Below are 15,598 nucleotides of genomic sequence, written 5' to 3'. Positions count from 1 at the left end.
AATTCAGAACATCTCAACAATGTCATCGTATCAATAATACACCGTATTTCCAGATCTCAAACACCCCGTCTCAAAGTCTGTTTTGCCTCAGATGTGATGGTTGGTCAGTCAATTCTATGTATAAATGATCTAGCTATCGGTGTTATGCAAATACCTGACTCGTGACTCCAGGCTCCCGACCAGGAGGGAGTCACAGTGAAAGGTTTATGTGGGAAATTCCTGATTGGTTTCAGCATCAGGGATTAACTGTCAACCTGCTGACAGCTTGATAAAACTGAGAAAGCAACAAGTCAGTTGCACTAATCAGTGAGCTCTTGATGTTGTCAAACGTGTTCTAGTCCATGAGAAGTGGGGGCTGCCTGTGGTTTTCTTACAGTAACTTCATTGCAATGTTAATGTAAGCTTACTTGTGACTAATAAATGAACTTTAACTTTTTTTGTTTGCTGCTGTATTTGAGGCTATGAACATGGGAAACGCGTAACTCCTGTCTTAACCCTGTCACCTTTCACTCTGCAGTGGTTCAAGCATGTGACTGACTTACCCTTGAATGTGACCCAGCCTCCACAGTTCTCTGCAATAGAAAATGTCAGCGACCCACTGAAAATAAATTCATAGAATCCCTACAGTGCAGAAGGGGGCCATTCAGCCCACAAGTCTGCACCAACTCATATCCAGGCTTACCCTGTAACCCCACATATTTACCCCGCTAATCTATATATCTTGGGACACGAAGGGCCCGATTTTACCATTTTCATTCTAAGTGCTGAATCTGGGCGTAGTACAGATCCGACTTAGAAATTCGCTTTCAGGCGCCCCCCATACGCTCTCAGCCATCTCCAGTCCGATTCGCGCTGTGGGCGGGGCTTAGCGCTGCCAGAACGATTGGAGCTCTGAACTGCGCAAGCGCAGTTAGAAACAAATTGGAAAAGGTACGCCTGTGTCAGATCGCTCCCGAACCGCAGAAAGCAGAGAAAGCTGCCCGGCAGCGACAAGCAGGAGCGAGGGTGTATCTCGGGGCGGAGGGGGGAGGGGAGCGTAGATGGATCTCTGGTGGGGGGGGCAGATGGATCTCTGGTGGGGGGGCGGGGGGGCGCAGGGGGGTCCGCTGCCACTCTGCAGGCAATCAGTGGAGGGGGTCAGGGGTGGCGATCGGTCTGGGTAGTGGGGGGTGGTGGATAAGGGGGACAGTGATGTGTGTGTGTGTCCCAGACCAATCGCCACCCCTGCCCCCCTCCCCCCCACCGATCGCCCGCAGAGTGGCAGTGGACCCCCCTGCCCTGCCCACCAGTGATCCATCTGCCCCCCCACCAGAGATCCATCTGCCCCCCCTCACCAGAGATCCATCTGCCCTCCCCCAGCAGAGATCCATCTGCCCCCCCACCAAAGATCCATCTGCCCCCCCCAACCAGAGATCCATCTGCCCCCTCTCCCCGAGATACATCTTACCCGGCTCCCTACTCCCCCCCCAAGACAACAATCTGGCCTCACTCCCTCCCCCACCCCCCCCACAGAGAATGGTCTGGCCTCACTCCCCCACCCCTCCATGTACAATGATCTGGCCCCCCCATACGATGATCTGGCCTCACTCTCCCCCCCCCACCAACAACAAACTTGCCTCGCTCCCCCCCCTCAGAAAATGGTCTGGCCTCACTCCCCCTCCCCTCCAGAGGAACATCTGACCTGCCTCCCCCCCCCCCGCCAGAGATACACCTGACCTGCCTCCTGCTCCTCCCCCAACCAGACAACGATCTGACCTCACTCCCCTCCTCCCCCCTTCAACCAGAGAATGATCTGACCCGCCTCCCTCCTCCCCCCCACCACTGATCTGAGTCAGAGAGCCATTGGAAGCTCTGAACACGCTCTTCAGAGGCTGGAGCGCCCGATTCAGACTATTATTCAGCAGGTCCCTGAAAGTGCGGTTCAGGATCGGCAAACGCGGTGGTAAAGGGGGAAATGCTAAGAGAGTTGGGCAGGCAGTTCATTAATTCAATTTAAATCCATGCAAATGCATTTAAATCGTCGTTGCGCCCGATTTGGGCATGGAACGGATCCCCGCCATTCGCGGGTTTCGGTAAAGTGGTAATCTGCGCGGACGCGGGTGCAGATCGCGATAAAGGCCTCACACCCGACTTTACCGTGATTTCACGCCCGAAAACGGGCGCAAATTGTTGGTAAAATCGGGCCCGAAGGGGCAATTTAGCATGGCCAATCAACCTAACTTGCACATCTTTGGACTGTGGGAGGAAACCGGAGCACCCGGAGGAAACCCACACAGACACGAGGAGAATATCACCCAAGGCTGGAATTGAATCCAGGTCCCTGGCACTGTGAGGCAGCAGTGCTAACCACCGTGCCACCTCCTCGTCTCCATTTTGAATGGGAGGCCCTTATTCTGAAACTGTGCCTCCCTCTTTCTAGGTTCCCCCACGAGATGAAACATCCTCCCAGCAGCTCCCCTGTCAAAGCATCACCCAAAACTGACAGTAATACTCTGAATCTCAGATAATTTCCTGCTCTTGAATTATAATCAACCGCTTTTAAACAATGCGCAATTTAAAAGAAAGATGATTCTGTGCATGCATTTCAGATTCCACACATTATGACTTGAGGTCATTACCGACTCCCATTGTAAGTAAGATGTACTTCTCTGCTCATTACAGGCTTTAAAATAGAAAATTAGCAATCTGATTTCTACAGTAAGGAGCTAATGACTTCATTATAATACGGCTGCCATTCTATCCAACTCTGCAGTCGATGCATGGAGACATTTTATTGCTGAATTCCAGTTCATCATCAGTGGGTTCCATTATTTAACCAAAACTGAATAATCTATTCCTCCCTCCCTCAGTCTGTAATATGTTAACAGGACTAGACAGGGTAGATGCAGGGAGGATGTTCCCAGTGGTGGGGTGTTCAGAACCAGGGATCACAGTCTGAGGATTCAGGGTAGACCATTTAGAATGGAGATGAGGAGACATTCCTTCACCCAAAGAGTGGTGAGCCTGTGGAATTCATTACCACAGGAAGTAGTTGATGCCAAAACATTGAATGTATTCAAGAGGTGGCTGGATATAGCACTTGGGGCGAATGGATCAAAGGTTATGGGGAGAAACCAGGATTAGGCTATTGAGTTGGACAATCAGCCATGATCATGATGAATGGTGGAACAGGCTCGAAGGGCCAAATGGCCTCCCCCTGCTCCTATCTTCTACGTTTCTATGTTGCATTGTTCCTGCTTCTTCTATCAGTTTGAATGTGCACCTCTGCTCCCTGTTGGGAAATACTTCATGGAGACATGGTATCATAGAATCCCTACAGTGCAGAAGGAGGCCATTTGGCCCATTGAGTCTGCACCAACCCTCCGAAGAGCATCCCACACAGGCCCACCCCCCTCCCCTACCCTGATAGAGTTTTAGCATTGGGTAGTGGTAATTATACAGGCCTGAGGAAAGAGCTGGCCCAAGTAAACTGGGCACAAATAATTGAGGGTTGAACAGTTGAGGAACAATGGCGGATGTTCAGGGAGATATTGAATACCTCTCAATTAAAGTATATTCTCGAGAGGAAGAGGAATTGTAAAAGGAAGAAAAGTGTTCCATGGCTGGACAGAGAAGTCAAAGGGGACATAAAGGCAGAAACTAGGGCAGACCAAACTGCAAAGGCTGGAGGATTGGGAGAACATGAAGGTTCAGCAAAGGGCTACTAAAAATAAAATCAAAAGAGCTAAGATAAACTATGAAAGGAAACCAGCAGAAAACATAAACACAGATACCAAACACTTCTATAAGTACATAAAGAGGAAGAAACTAGCCCTTTAGAGGACGATACTGGTGAGGTATTAATGGGGAACACAGAGGTGGCAGAGGAACTAAACCAATATTTCATCTCTGTCTTCACAGTAGAGAATAATGAAAATTTTCCAAAAACTGTAGCTAATGCAGAGCAACTTGGTGCAATAACCACCACTAGGGAGAGGGTATTGAATAAACTAATGGGATTAAAGGCAGATAAGTCTCCAGGATCAGATGGCCTGCACTCTAGGGTATTAAAGAAGGTGGCGACAGAGATAGTGGATGCATTGTTTGTGATGTTTCAAAATTTCTTGGATTCTGGTAAGATCCTGGTAGATTGGAAACATGCCAACGTGACACCCTTATTCCAAAAGGAAGAGAGGCAAAAAGTAGGAAACTATAATCCACTTCGCTTGACCTCGGTGGTGGGGAAGTTGCTGGAATCAATCATTAAGGAAGAGATGACTGAGCATTTGGAAAGACAAAGCTGAATCCACTATTGTCAGCACGGTTTCATGAAGGGTGAGTCATGCTTTACAAACTTGCTCTTTGAGGACATGACCAGCAAGGTGGATAATGGGGAACCTGTGGATGTGGTGTATCTAGACTTTCAGAAGGCGTTTGACAAGGTGGCGCATAAAAGGCTGATCCAGAGGGTGAAATCGCAGGGGACTGGGGTAGAGTACTAGATTGGACTGAGGATTGGCTGACTGACAGAAAGCAGAGTGTCGGGATAAAAGGATCTTTCTCTGGCTGGCGAAATGTAACTAGCGGGGTGCCGTAGGGGTCAGTCCTCAGATCTCAACTTTGTACAATCTAGATAAATAATCTGCAAGCAGGGACAGAGTGTAACATAAATAAATTTGCGGATGATACCAAAATAAGTGGGAAAGCATGCAGTGAAGAGGATATAAAGATTCTACAGACAGATATAGATAGACAAGAAGAATGGGCCAAAATTTGGCAGATGAAGTTTAATGTGGATAAGTGTGAGGTTGTCCATTTTGGCAGAAAAAATAGAAAGGCAAATTATTACTTAAATGGAAAGCAGATTCAAAATTCACCCAGGCAGGGGGATCTGGGTATCTTTGTTCGTGAATCACAGAAAGTCAGTTCAGCATGTAATAAAAAGGCAAATGGGATGTTGGCATTTATTGCAAAAGGACTGGAATATAAAAGTAGAGAAGTGTTGTTGCAATTGTACAGGGTGTTGGTGAGACCACATCTGGAGTATTGTGTCCAGTTTTGGTCTCCTTATTTGAGGAAGGATGTTGCGGCATTGGAGGCAGTTCAGAGGCGGTTCACCAGATTGATTCCGGGGATAAAAGGGTTGACGTATGAAGAGAGATTGGACAGTTTGGGCTTGTACTCACTGGAGTTTAGAAGGATGAGAGGGGATCTGATCGAGATATATAAAATTTTAAAAGGAATTGATAAAGTAACTGTAGACCAGATGTTTCCTCTAATGGGGCAATGTAGGACACGAGGTCACAGGGATAGCCTGAGAGGCGGTAGAGTTAAAACTGAGATGAGGAGGAACTACTTCTCGCAGAGGGTGGTGAATTTGTGGAACTCGCTGCCCCATAGCGCGGTGGAGTCTGAATCATTGAATGGTTTCAAGAGGGAGATAGATATATTTCTAATAAACAAAGGGAAAGAGGGATATGGGGAACAGGTACGGAGGTGGATTTGAGACCAGGGAGAGATCAGCCATGATCTGATTGAATGGCGGAGCAGGCTCGAAGAGCTGAATTTACCTACTTCTGCTCCTAATTCCTATGTTCCTATCCCCGCAAACAAGCACATCCATCATGGCCAATCCTCCTAACCTGCACCATCATGAGTATTTTCCAATGGAGGGATCACCTCTTGTGGGTTGGAATCCTTTGTGAGCGCGGTTGGGATTAGGATTGGGATTGGATCAGTGGAGTGAGTGGTGGGGAGGGTGGGTGAGGGAGTTAAACTTTCCCAACAAACTCTTTATAAACATTCTTTTCAGGAAAATATCATTTGTAATTTGTAACCTTTCCAAAGATGTGTAGGTTAGGTGGATTGGCCGTGCTAAATGCACGGGATACGGCCGGGGGCCTGGGTAAGATGCTCTGCCGGAGAGTCGGTGCAGACTCGATGGGTCGAATGGCCTCCAGCTGCACGGCAGGGATTCATTATTTTTTTTTTCATTAGTGAGGTTTCTCAATCCTAGAAATCATAGAAACCCTACAGTGCAGAAGGAGGCCATTCGGCCCATCGAGTCTGCACTGACCACAATCCCACCCAGGCCCTACCCCCACATATTAACCCGCTAATCCCTCTAACCTACGCATCCCAGGACTCTAGAAATCATAGAATAGAAATCATAGAAACCCTACAGTGCAGAAGGAGGCCATTCGGCCCATCGAGTCTGCACCGACCGCAATCCCACCCTACCCCCACATATTTACCCGCTTATCCCTCTAATCTACACATTTTAGGATTCTAAGGGGCAATTTTTAACCTGGCCAATCAACCTAACCCGCACATCTTTGGACTGTGGGAGGAAACCGGAGCACCCGGAGTAAACCCACGCAGACACGAGGAGAATGTGCAAACTCCACACAGACAGTGACCCGAGCCGGGAATCGAACCCGGGACCCTGGAGCTGTGAAGCAGCAGTGCTAACCACTGTGCTACTGTGCCGCCCAATCGACCCATCGAGTCTGTACCATCCACAATCCCACCAAGGCCCTATTCCCATTACCCTCATTCACCCTGCTATTCCCCCTGACACTAGTGGACAATTTAGCATGGCCAATCCACCTAACCAGCATCTTTGGAGTGTGGGAGGAAACCGGAGCACCCAGAGGAAATCCACGCAGACACGGGGAGAAGGTGCAAACTCCACACAAACAGTGACTTGAGGCCGAAATTGAACCTGGGACCCTGGCGCTGTGAGGTAGCAGTGCTAACCACTGTGCCACTGTGCCACCCATTAATATTTTATAGTCAGTTTTTAATTTCCAACCCAATAAAATTTCACTGATCTGAGTTCTCATTGTTCTTGGCAGAAATCGCCTTTTTCCCACTGACTCACCTTCATTTTGCTACCACATAACTTGGCTCACATTTTGATCTGTTTTCTGTGCAATGTGGTTTGAGCTCACTTTAAAGTTTATTTATCAGTGTCACAAGTAGGCTTACATTAACACTGCAATGAAGTTACTGTGAAAACACCCTGATCGCCACACTCCGGCGCCTGTTCGGGTACACTGAGGGAGAATTTAGCATGGCTAATGCACCTAACCACAGTCTCTTGGACTGTGAGAGGAAACCGGAGCACCCGGAGGAAACCCACACAGACACGGGAAGAACGTGCAAACTCCACACAAACAGTGACCCAAGCCGGGAATAGAACCTGGGTTCGAATCATAGAATCCTGCAGTGCAGAAGGAGGCCATTCGGCCCATCAGGTCTGCACCAACCACAATCCCACCCAGGCCCTATCCCCATAACCCCATGCATTTACCCCAGCAAGTCCCCCTGACACAAAAGGGCAATTTAGCGCGGCTAATCCACCTAACCCGGACATCTTTTGGACTGTGGGAGGAAGCCCATGCAGACATGGGGAGAACATGCAAACTCTGCACAGACAGTGACCCAAGCCGGGAATCGAACCTGGGTCCCTGCCGTTGTGAGGCAGCAGTGCTAACCACTGTGCCACTGTGCCATCCCATGGTCATGTACTTTGCGGATCCCGTGTGGACGCTTCATGCCTTTGGACTTGTTGCCTCTTCACCTCTGGCCTTGTGTCGTGCTGCCAAGTGCACCACACGGGAATCCGCGTGGATTGCTATTGAGGTGGGATGCCTTTCAGTGGAATTTCTGCTTTGCAATGTTAGCTTATCTATCAGATCTGATTGCAGGGAAGAAGTACATTCATATTATCATCAATTCATATCTTAATCTCAGAAATTGAACTCCGTAATAACAGGATTGCACTATTAGCTTTTATCTTATTTACAGAGTAATTTGAATAATTTTAAATATCTCTGCTCTGTTGCAACCTGTCTATTAGCATTTCATTCTGTATAAATTTGAAAGAGAAAATAGGAGGTGAGGCTGGGAAATTGCTTTTCATAAAAGGATTTGATTGTAATTGCAAAAGATAATTTAACATTTGACAAGGGGTGACGATTGACTCAAGTAGCACGAGTATCTGCAGAGTCAGGAAAAAGTTGGGTGATTCTCTGGGCTAAAGTGAAGAATTTTAAAAATGCAGTCATTCACAAGATGTGGGCATTGCTGGCCAGGCCAGGCCAGCATTCATTGTCCATCCCTAATTGCCCTTGAGAGGATGGTGGTGGGCTGCCTTCTTGAACCGCTGGAGTCCATGTGGTGAAGGGACATCCACAACGCTGTTGGGGAGGGAGTTCCAGGGTTTTGACCCAGCGACGGTGAAGGAAGACCGATATATTTTCAAGTCAGAATGGCGGACAGTTTGGAGGGGAATCTCCAGGTGGCTGTGTCTCCATGCATCTGTTGTCCCCCTTGTCCTTCTAGTTGGTAGATGTCACAGATTTGGGAGGTTCTGCCATAGAAGCCTGGGAAAGTTGTTGCACGGCATTTTGTAGAGGTTACACGTGATGTAAATAAATAAGTAGCCTGTGGAATAGGAACATAAAAATGTCCAGATGAAAAAAGATCACAGTTTATCTAATTTGTCTTCCATCAAGCAGGAATCCCATGATTCAAGATAAAGGAGATGTAAACTCATCATAATAATCAATCTCTATCAATCTATTTAATAAGGTTCACCAGACTCGTTCCTGGAATGGCAGGATTGCCCTTTGAGGAGAGATTGAAGAAACTGGCTCTGTATTCTCTGGAGTTTAGAAGAATGGACGGTGACTTCACTGAGATATGCAAAATTCTTACAGGAATTCTGTCAGGGTAGATGCAGGAAGGATGTTTCTCCTGGCTGGGGAGAGGGGAGTTGGGTGGGAGAGGAAGCGGGTGTCTAGAACTGGGATACATTCTCAGAATAAGAGACCGTTCACACCACAGTCCCGCCACAACGAGGTCAGGGAATTCGGCAGCCAGCCAAATCCCCATTGGCTGCAGCGGGATGGGAAAATCCCGCCTGAGTGAACGGTGATAAGATTCCAGCCTTGGTGTTTATCCCCACCAGCCCCTGCAGCGGGAAACATTCCACATTCCCCACCCATTTCTCCACTAAAATGCAGCCAGTGGAGGATAGTTATACATAAACCTTTTGTGGAAAAGCAATTCCTGTCACTTACAGCAGTGCTGTCTCCAAGTGTGATTGGTGGGATGATATATTGGATGATAATCGCTATCATCCAATTCCATGTTTATGATATCTGATAATTAAGAGTCTGCTACCTTTATAAGGGTGGCGCAGTGGCACAGTGGTTGTTAGTACTGCTGCCTCACAGCGCCAGGGACATGGGTTCGATTCCCGGCTTGGGTCACAGTGCGGAGTCTGCACGTTCTCCCTGTGTCTGCGTGGGTTTCCTCCGGGTGCTCCGATTTCCTCCCACAGTCCGAAAGACGTGCTGGTTAGATGCATTGGCCATGCTAAATTCTCCCTCAGTGTACCCAAACAGGCACCGGAGTGTGACGACTAGGCAATTTTCACAATAACTTCATTGCAGTGTTAATGTAATCCTAATTGTGACTAATAAATAAACTAAACTTTTAATTTTATTCCCATTTTACTGAAGATTCTTGGAAGCATGCCTTTTACTTGGAATTGGTATTTTATGACCTTTTAAATACTTCAGTGTCTATCTATGACTTTATTGCTGCTGCCAATTATCTTCTACATAAGCCATGATATATGTTTGGCTACCTGCTTGGTAATGCACCTGGTATAATTCTATAACTAAAATAAGACTATGGCCAAACTTTGATGCATTCTCACTGCTTGTGACACCTTAACATTTTATCTGCTTCAAATTTAACCAGAAAAATTATTTTTCCCTCAATATTTATTGTGACTTGCTTCTTCAATCTTCTATTTTCACCCCTTGTTATAATTTTTATATTCTTTAATCACGTAGTAATAATTTTTAAAATATCATTAAAAATAATACCGCTTTCCCTCAACTCCCCTGGTTTTGATTTGATGTCCTGACCTGTAGCTAACATGAGTTTCACCTGCATCCTTTCATATTGCTGATGGGGACATCTTGCTGAAGTTTTTCATCTTGCACTCATCAGGACAAATGCAAGAATGCCAAATTTCAAATGGTCACAACAATTTATACTGCAGGAGGATTGGTTGGCAAGTAGAATCTGATTGGCCAAGGTGTTCCATGGAGAAAGCAAAGACAGAAAATGCTGGAAAATCTCAGCAGGTCTGACAGCATCAGTGGAGAGAGAATAGAGCCAGCGTTTCGAGTCTGGATGACTCTTCGTCAGTGCTCTGACTCGAAACGTTGGCTCTATTCTCTCTCCACAGATGCTGTCAGACCTGCTGAGATTTTCCAGCATTTTCTATTTTTGTTTTGGATGCTAGCATCCGCAGTAATTTGCTTTTATCTGAGTATCCCCAAGCTTCTGAGTAATTCAATAAAAGCTTTTGCAACTTGAGATAAATCTTTTCGACATTCTTCAAGCTCTGTACTACCAAGTGGCTGTTTGCATCATCTTCGAGTTATTTTATCTTTCAAAGATCCCATTTCTGTTCAGTCAGCACAAGATTAGATCTCTCAGCAGTTTGTTCAAAGTTAAGTTCCCCAAGTTTGTGAGACAAACTGCATTGAACTCTTTTGAAAAAGAATGTGGGTTAGAGTAAGGGTTAGTGTTTGGGTTCATTCCCACAGTTTTAGCTCCTCATTCTATTAATGCCTTAAAAACTCCCTTGAAATCTATTTAACCAATGCACTGCCTGAGAATGCGGTGGAGGCAGGTCCAATGGATGCAGTTAAAAGGGAATTAGACTATTATCTGGAAAGTGAGGAAGGGTGTGCAGGGTTACATGCCGAGGGCACGGGCGGCACGGTGGCACAGTGGTTAGCCTGCTGCCTCACATCCCCAGGGACCTGGGTTCGATTCCCGGTTTGGGTCACTGTCTGTGTGGAGTTTGCATGTTCTCCCTGTGTCTGCGTGGCTTTCCTCCGGGTGCTCCAGTTTCCCCCCACAGTCTGAAAGACATGCTGTTTAGGTGCATTGACCCGAACAGGCGCTGGAGTGTGGCGACTAGGGGATTTCCACAGTATCTTCATTGCAGTGTTAATGTAAGCCTACTTGTGACTGATAAATAAACAAACTTTAAAAAGAAGGGAGAGTGACACTAATTGCATTGTTCTTTAAGAGTGGGCGCAGAGACATATTGGCCTCCTGAACGCGTTGTACAAATTCTGTGATATATTTATTACTTTTGAATTCAAATGTATAATATTTAATTTTTCTATGCAAACTCAGCGTTCGAACAGGCTCCATTGGGCTAATCCTGGCAGATCATTTACCTCCATTACATCTCCCCCCCCCCCCGATACCCATATCCTTGGATCACATCAGGCTCCCGGGAGCAGAGTATTCCAAAGATTCATCAGTATCTGAGAGGAGAAATCCCTCCTCAATGACCTGCCCCTTATTGGGCTTGTTGAACGTCCCGGGGATATCACTGTACAGTTCCAAAGTTGAAGAAGTGTTCAGGGCATAAGCAGGAACTAACATTACAAATTGAGGCAGTGTAGAAGGTCTCAGGCAAAGACCATTTTGTCAACCTATTGATGTAAATGAACAAAAGAGTTATTTACTGACAAGAATTATGGGTTGCGTATAGCATTGAGTCTGCCTTGTCCAAACCCCCTTGTTTCACATGTCAGCAGCAGCTCAGTCGGTTGCGTTCTTGCCTTTTAAGTCCTGTGAGTTCAAGTCCCACTCCAGGATTTGAGCAGAAAAATCCAGGCTGACCCTCCATTGCAGTCATGATGTGGAGATGCCGTGATGTCTGTGTCGATGTGCGCGATCTTCTTGGAGATCCTCTCCACATCATGACTACCATCGACACCGCAAACTGCTGGCTCCAAGTGGAGAGGATCTCCAAGAAGATCACGCACATCGACACCTCCATTGCAGTACAGACAAACTGAATATTGTGTCCAAGGGTTGTCTTTCCGCTGAGACTTTTAACTGAGGTTTTATCTGTCTTCTTGGGTGGATATGAGGTATCATAGAATCCCTACAGTGCAGAAGGAGGCCATTCGGCCCATCATGCCTGCACTGACAACAGTCCTACCCAGGCCATATCCCCGTAACTACATGTATTTATCCTGTTAATCCCCCTGATACTAAGGATCAATTTAGCTTGGCCAATCCACCTAACCCGCACAACTTTGGAGTGTGGGAGGAAACTGGAGCACCTGGAGGAAACCCACACAGATACGGGGAGAATGTGCAAACTCCACACAGACAGTGACCCGAGGCCGGAATTGAACCCGGCTCCCTGGCGCTGTGAGGCAGCCGTGCTAACCACTGTGCCACCGTGCCATCCCACATCATAACATGACACTATTTTGACGAAAGGTAGGGGTGTTATCCCTGGGATCCTGGCCAATGTTCACCCTTTGATCAGCATCACAAAAACAGATTATCTGGGTCATTGTCACATTGCTGTCCGTGGGAGCTTGCTGTGCACAAAATGGCCACTGCGCTTCCTATATTACAACAGTGACTAGACTTCAAAGGGTGGCACTGTGGCACAGTGGTTAGTACTGCTGCCTCACAACACCAGGACCCCGGGTTTGATTCCCGGCTTGTGCCACTGTCTGTGTGGAGTTTGCATGTTCTCCTCATGTCTGCATGGGTTTCCTCCAGTTGTTTCCTCCCATAGTCCAAAGATGTGCAGGTTAGGTTGATTGGCCATGCTAAATTGCCCCTTAGTGTCCGGGGGATTAGCAAGATAAATATGTAGGGTTAACGGGAGAGGGGCTGGGTGGGATTGTTGTTGGTGCAGGCTCGATGGACCGACTGGCCTCCTTCTGCACTGTAGGGACTCTGTGATTCTGTAAAGCTTTGGGATATCTGGTAAGCATGAACAGCACTATATAAATGCAAGACATTATTTTTGCTGATTTCACACAAGGTTTTTTTGTCTTAGTTGTTACTTAGGTGAAGCTTTGTATTTTCAAGAATATGAGGTTGCTTTATTTATTTTTGTCGCCTGCCTTTCCCAATCTGATCATGCTCACACTGTTTATTTCAAACTGTACCTTATTCACAAGTATGTATATATCTGTGATAATTGAATAAGCTACCAAGCTGTTTGTGAATCGGTAAGATAAGCAGAAATGAGTCTGGCTGTATAGAGACTGCAGATAATAGTGGTGACAATCTCCCATTTGGTTCAAACCTTTCAAAGGTGGGGCCAGTTTGTCAGATGGCTAATGTGAGGATCAGATTAATGCCAACAACATGGGGTCCAATCCTTCACTGGCTGGGGTAGACTTGCGGCCTATCTCCTTGTCCTGCTGCAACGATACTGTGTCTTTAAGAAATGTATTCTAATCATGTTTCTTCACAAGACGTTTTGAGCCTTCCCTGGCATTTTGTCGGAGCCGTGTTGTCTGCAGCCAGTATCCTCTATTGTTACTGAAGCAGTATAATTGACACCATGTTTGTTTTAATCTGAACCAATGCAGTGTTCTGTTGATTTAGTGTTCCCCTGGGATTGCAGAGTAGAGCTTGATTGAGATGATTGACAGATCAGGTCATATGACTGGGGCCGGCTAGGCTTTCAGAGAGAATTCCAGCTTAGTTGTTTTTGGCTGGTGTTTGGAGTTGAGAGAGAAAGCAGTGTCTCTCTACTCCCCTCTCTGGAGTTGGAGATTCTGATATCTGAGTGTTGCTATTTTGGAGGCTGCAGAGAGAGGGAGAATGAGGTATCCTTTCCTGTCTCTGAAGTCTGAAGACTGGAAGCTGCTAGAGACTAGGTTTACTTCCCTGTGTTGCTGTCTTGAGGGCACATCCTTCTCCGAAGACTGCTGTTTGGATTTTTGTCCTGAAATGTTAAAAAGCGGGAAATCAAGTATCGCGGGAGCATACTTGTTTTAGTGCTAGCTAATTCTAAAGAAGGGTGTATGTCTGTGGGCTATTGCTTTTAAATTGGAACAACAGAGATAGCTAGTTGTTAAGAATTGTACTGTTTCATGTTTAAGTCTTGTAATTGTTAAAAGGTAGGCTAATTCATTTTGTTATATTCTAACTGTGTTCTTAAATAAACTTTGTTTGATAAAAGCTTCCAAGTGGTTCATTTGTATCATACCCGGTGTGAAACACCTTTTGCTCACCCTAATGCCAAAATCAAATGTAAAACTTAGGGTTTAGGCTGAGTTTCTGGCCTGGGTCTTAACACTACTCCATAGGAAAAAGATTGTGGCATGGTTGTAACTTGATAAATAATTGCAAAACAGCAGCCTTTGGGCAGAGAACAGACATTTTTTGAAGTCAATCAACCAACCCTGGAATTGATTGAAGTTGTTCTACATTTACTACAAATTAATCCAAATCAAATTTCAACATAGATTCAGATACGGGCATGGCCACAATAGGCCTTCTTCCATGTTGAAAATTTTCCAAGTGCTACCTGAAAGAGAATGTGCTCCTGCTATCCTATGTCCAGTGATTTCTCAGTACTTTTAATGGCTAGAATTCTCTGGTCTCTCACGCCTCGTTGCTGCTGCCACGAGAACGGAGAATTTGGCGCTCAGCCAAGCCTTCCTTCACTGCAGCGGGACTGGAGAAACCAGCTACAGGGGCAGCATGGTGGCACAGTGGTTAGCATTGCTGCCTCACAGTGCCAGGGACCCGGGTTTGATTCCCAGGGCGGGTCACTGTATGGAGTCTGCATGTTCTCCCCGTGTCTGCGTGGGTTTCCTCCGGGTGCTCTAGTTTCCTCCCACAGTCCAAAAGGCGTGCTGGTTAGGTGTATTGGCCGTGCTAAATTCTCCCTTGTGTACCCAAACAGGTGCCAGAGTGTGGCGAGTAGGGGATTTTCACAGTAACTTCATTGTAGTGTTAATGTAAGCCTATTTGTGACTAATAAAGAAACTTTACTTTAAAGGTCAGAGAATTCCGGCCCAATGAAACCTTTTCCCCAGGAGATTTAAAGCAGTCAGTGTGATGATGGTACAAACGGAGCTTATCTAGGCTGTAATAAGTACTTGATGTTTCTCTGGTGAGGTTGATAACTTGACTTGTATTGGTTCATCTGTCTGCTCTGTGACCACGTGCTTTGCATTGGCCCCAACAATTTTGTTTTGCGTGTATTTGTGCTTTAGGGCAGCCATTCAGAAACTGGAAGAAGGTGTGTTTCAGAGAGTTTACGACTACCTGAAGGTGGCGAGGAGGCAGAACATCAAGGAGGCAGAGGTCAAGGGGCACTTGGAGAAGTTGGGTGCCAAGCCAAGCGACTGTTTTGAAGTTGACCAACTCCTCTACCTTGAGGAGCAACTACAGGCCTCCACAGCAGAAGCTAAGCACTGATGATCCTCGGTCAATAATGAATGAGGTTATGGATGTATGAGATTATTAGACTATCGCACTATCACTTTATATCATGTGTCCTGTTAAAGAAGGCAATCTAATCAAATCTAGAACTACGTGGATCTGATTTCCGAATAGAACCAATATTATGAAACTTCCCTTAGTTTCATTTCTATTTTCTAAAACTTTAAGCCCATTTTACAACCAATCTTTTTTCTGCTGGTTGAATGCAAGGGGAAAATAACTCAGCAACTTCTCTAAAGTTTGTGACTTGTTTTTTGTGTTCCTTGCCAATGTCCTCAAAATTATTTTGGAA

General features: G+C 46.2%; 1 protein-coding gene across 1 annotated transcript in view; it reads left to right on the top strand.

Moving 5' to 3' along the window:
• The window catches only part of nek11 (NIMA-related kinase 11), a 275,408-nt gene extending 260,126 nt beyond the window's left edge, over window positions 1-15,282 (top strand). Inside the window, exon 16 of the mRNA XM_078200740.1 lies at window positions 15,078-15,282. Coding sequence (XP_078056866.1) covers window positions 15,078-15,282 — 205 coding nt within the window. The remainder of the gene's footprint in view (window positions 1-15,077) is intronic.
• The last annotated feature ends 316 nt before the right edge of the window (window positions 15,283-15,598 follow it).

The sequence above is a fragment of the Mustelus asterias genome, chromosome 2 (assembly GCF_964213995.1).
Source record: "Mustelus asterias chromosome 2, sMusAst1.hap1.1, whole genome shotgun sequence".
Taxonomy (NCBI): Eukaryota; Metazoa; Chordata; class Chondrichthyes; order Carcharhiniformes; family Triakidae; genus Mustelus; species Mustelus asterias.
Note: the sequence above shows the minus strand (reverse complement) of the source record. Positions and strands in the feature narration are given on the sequence as shown.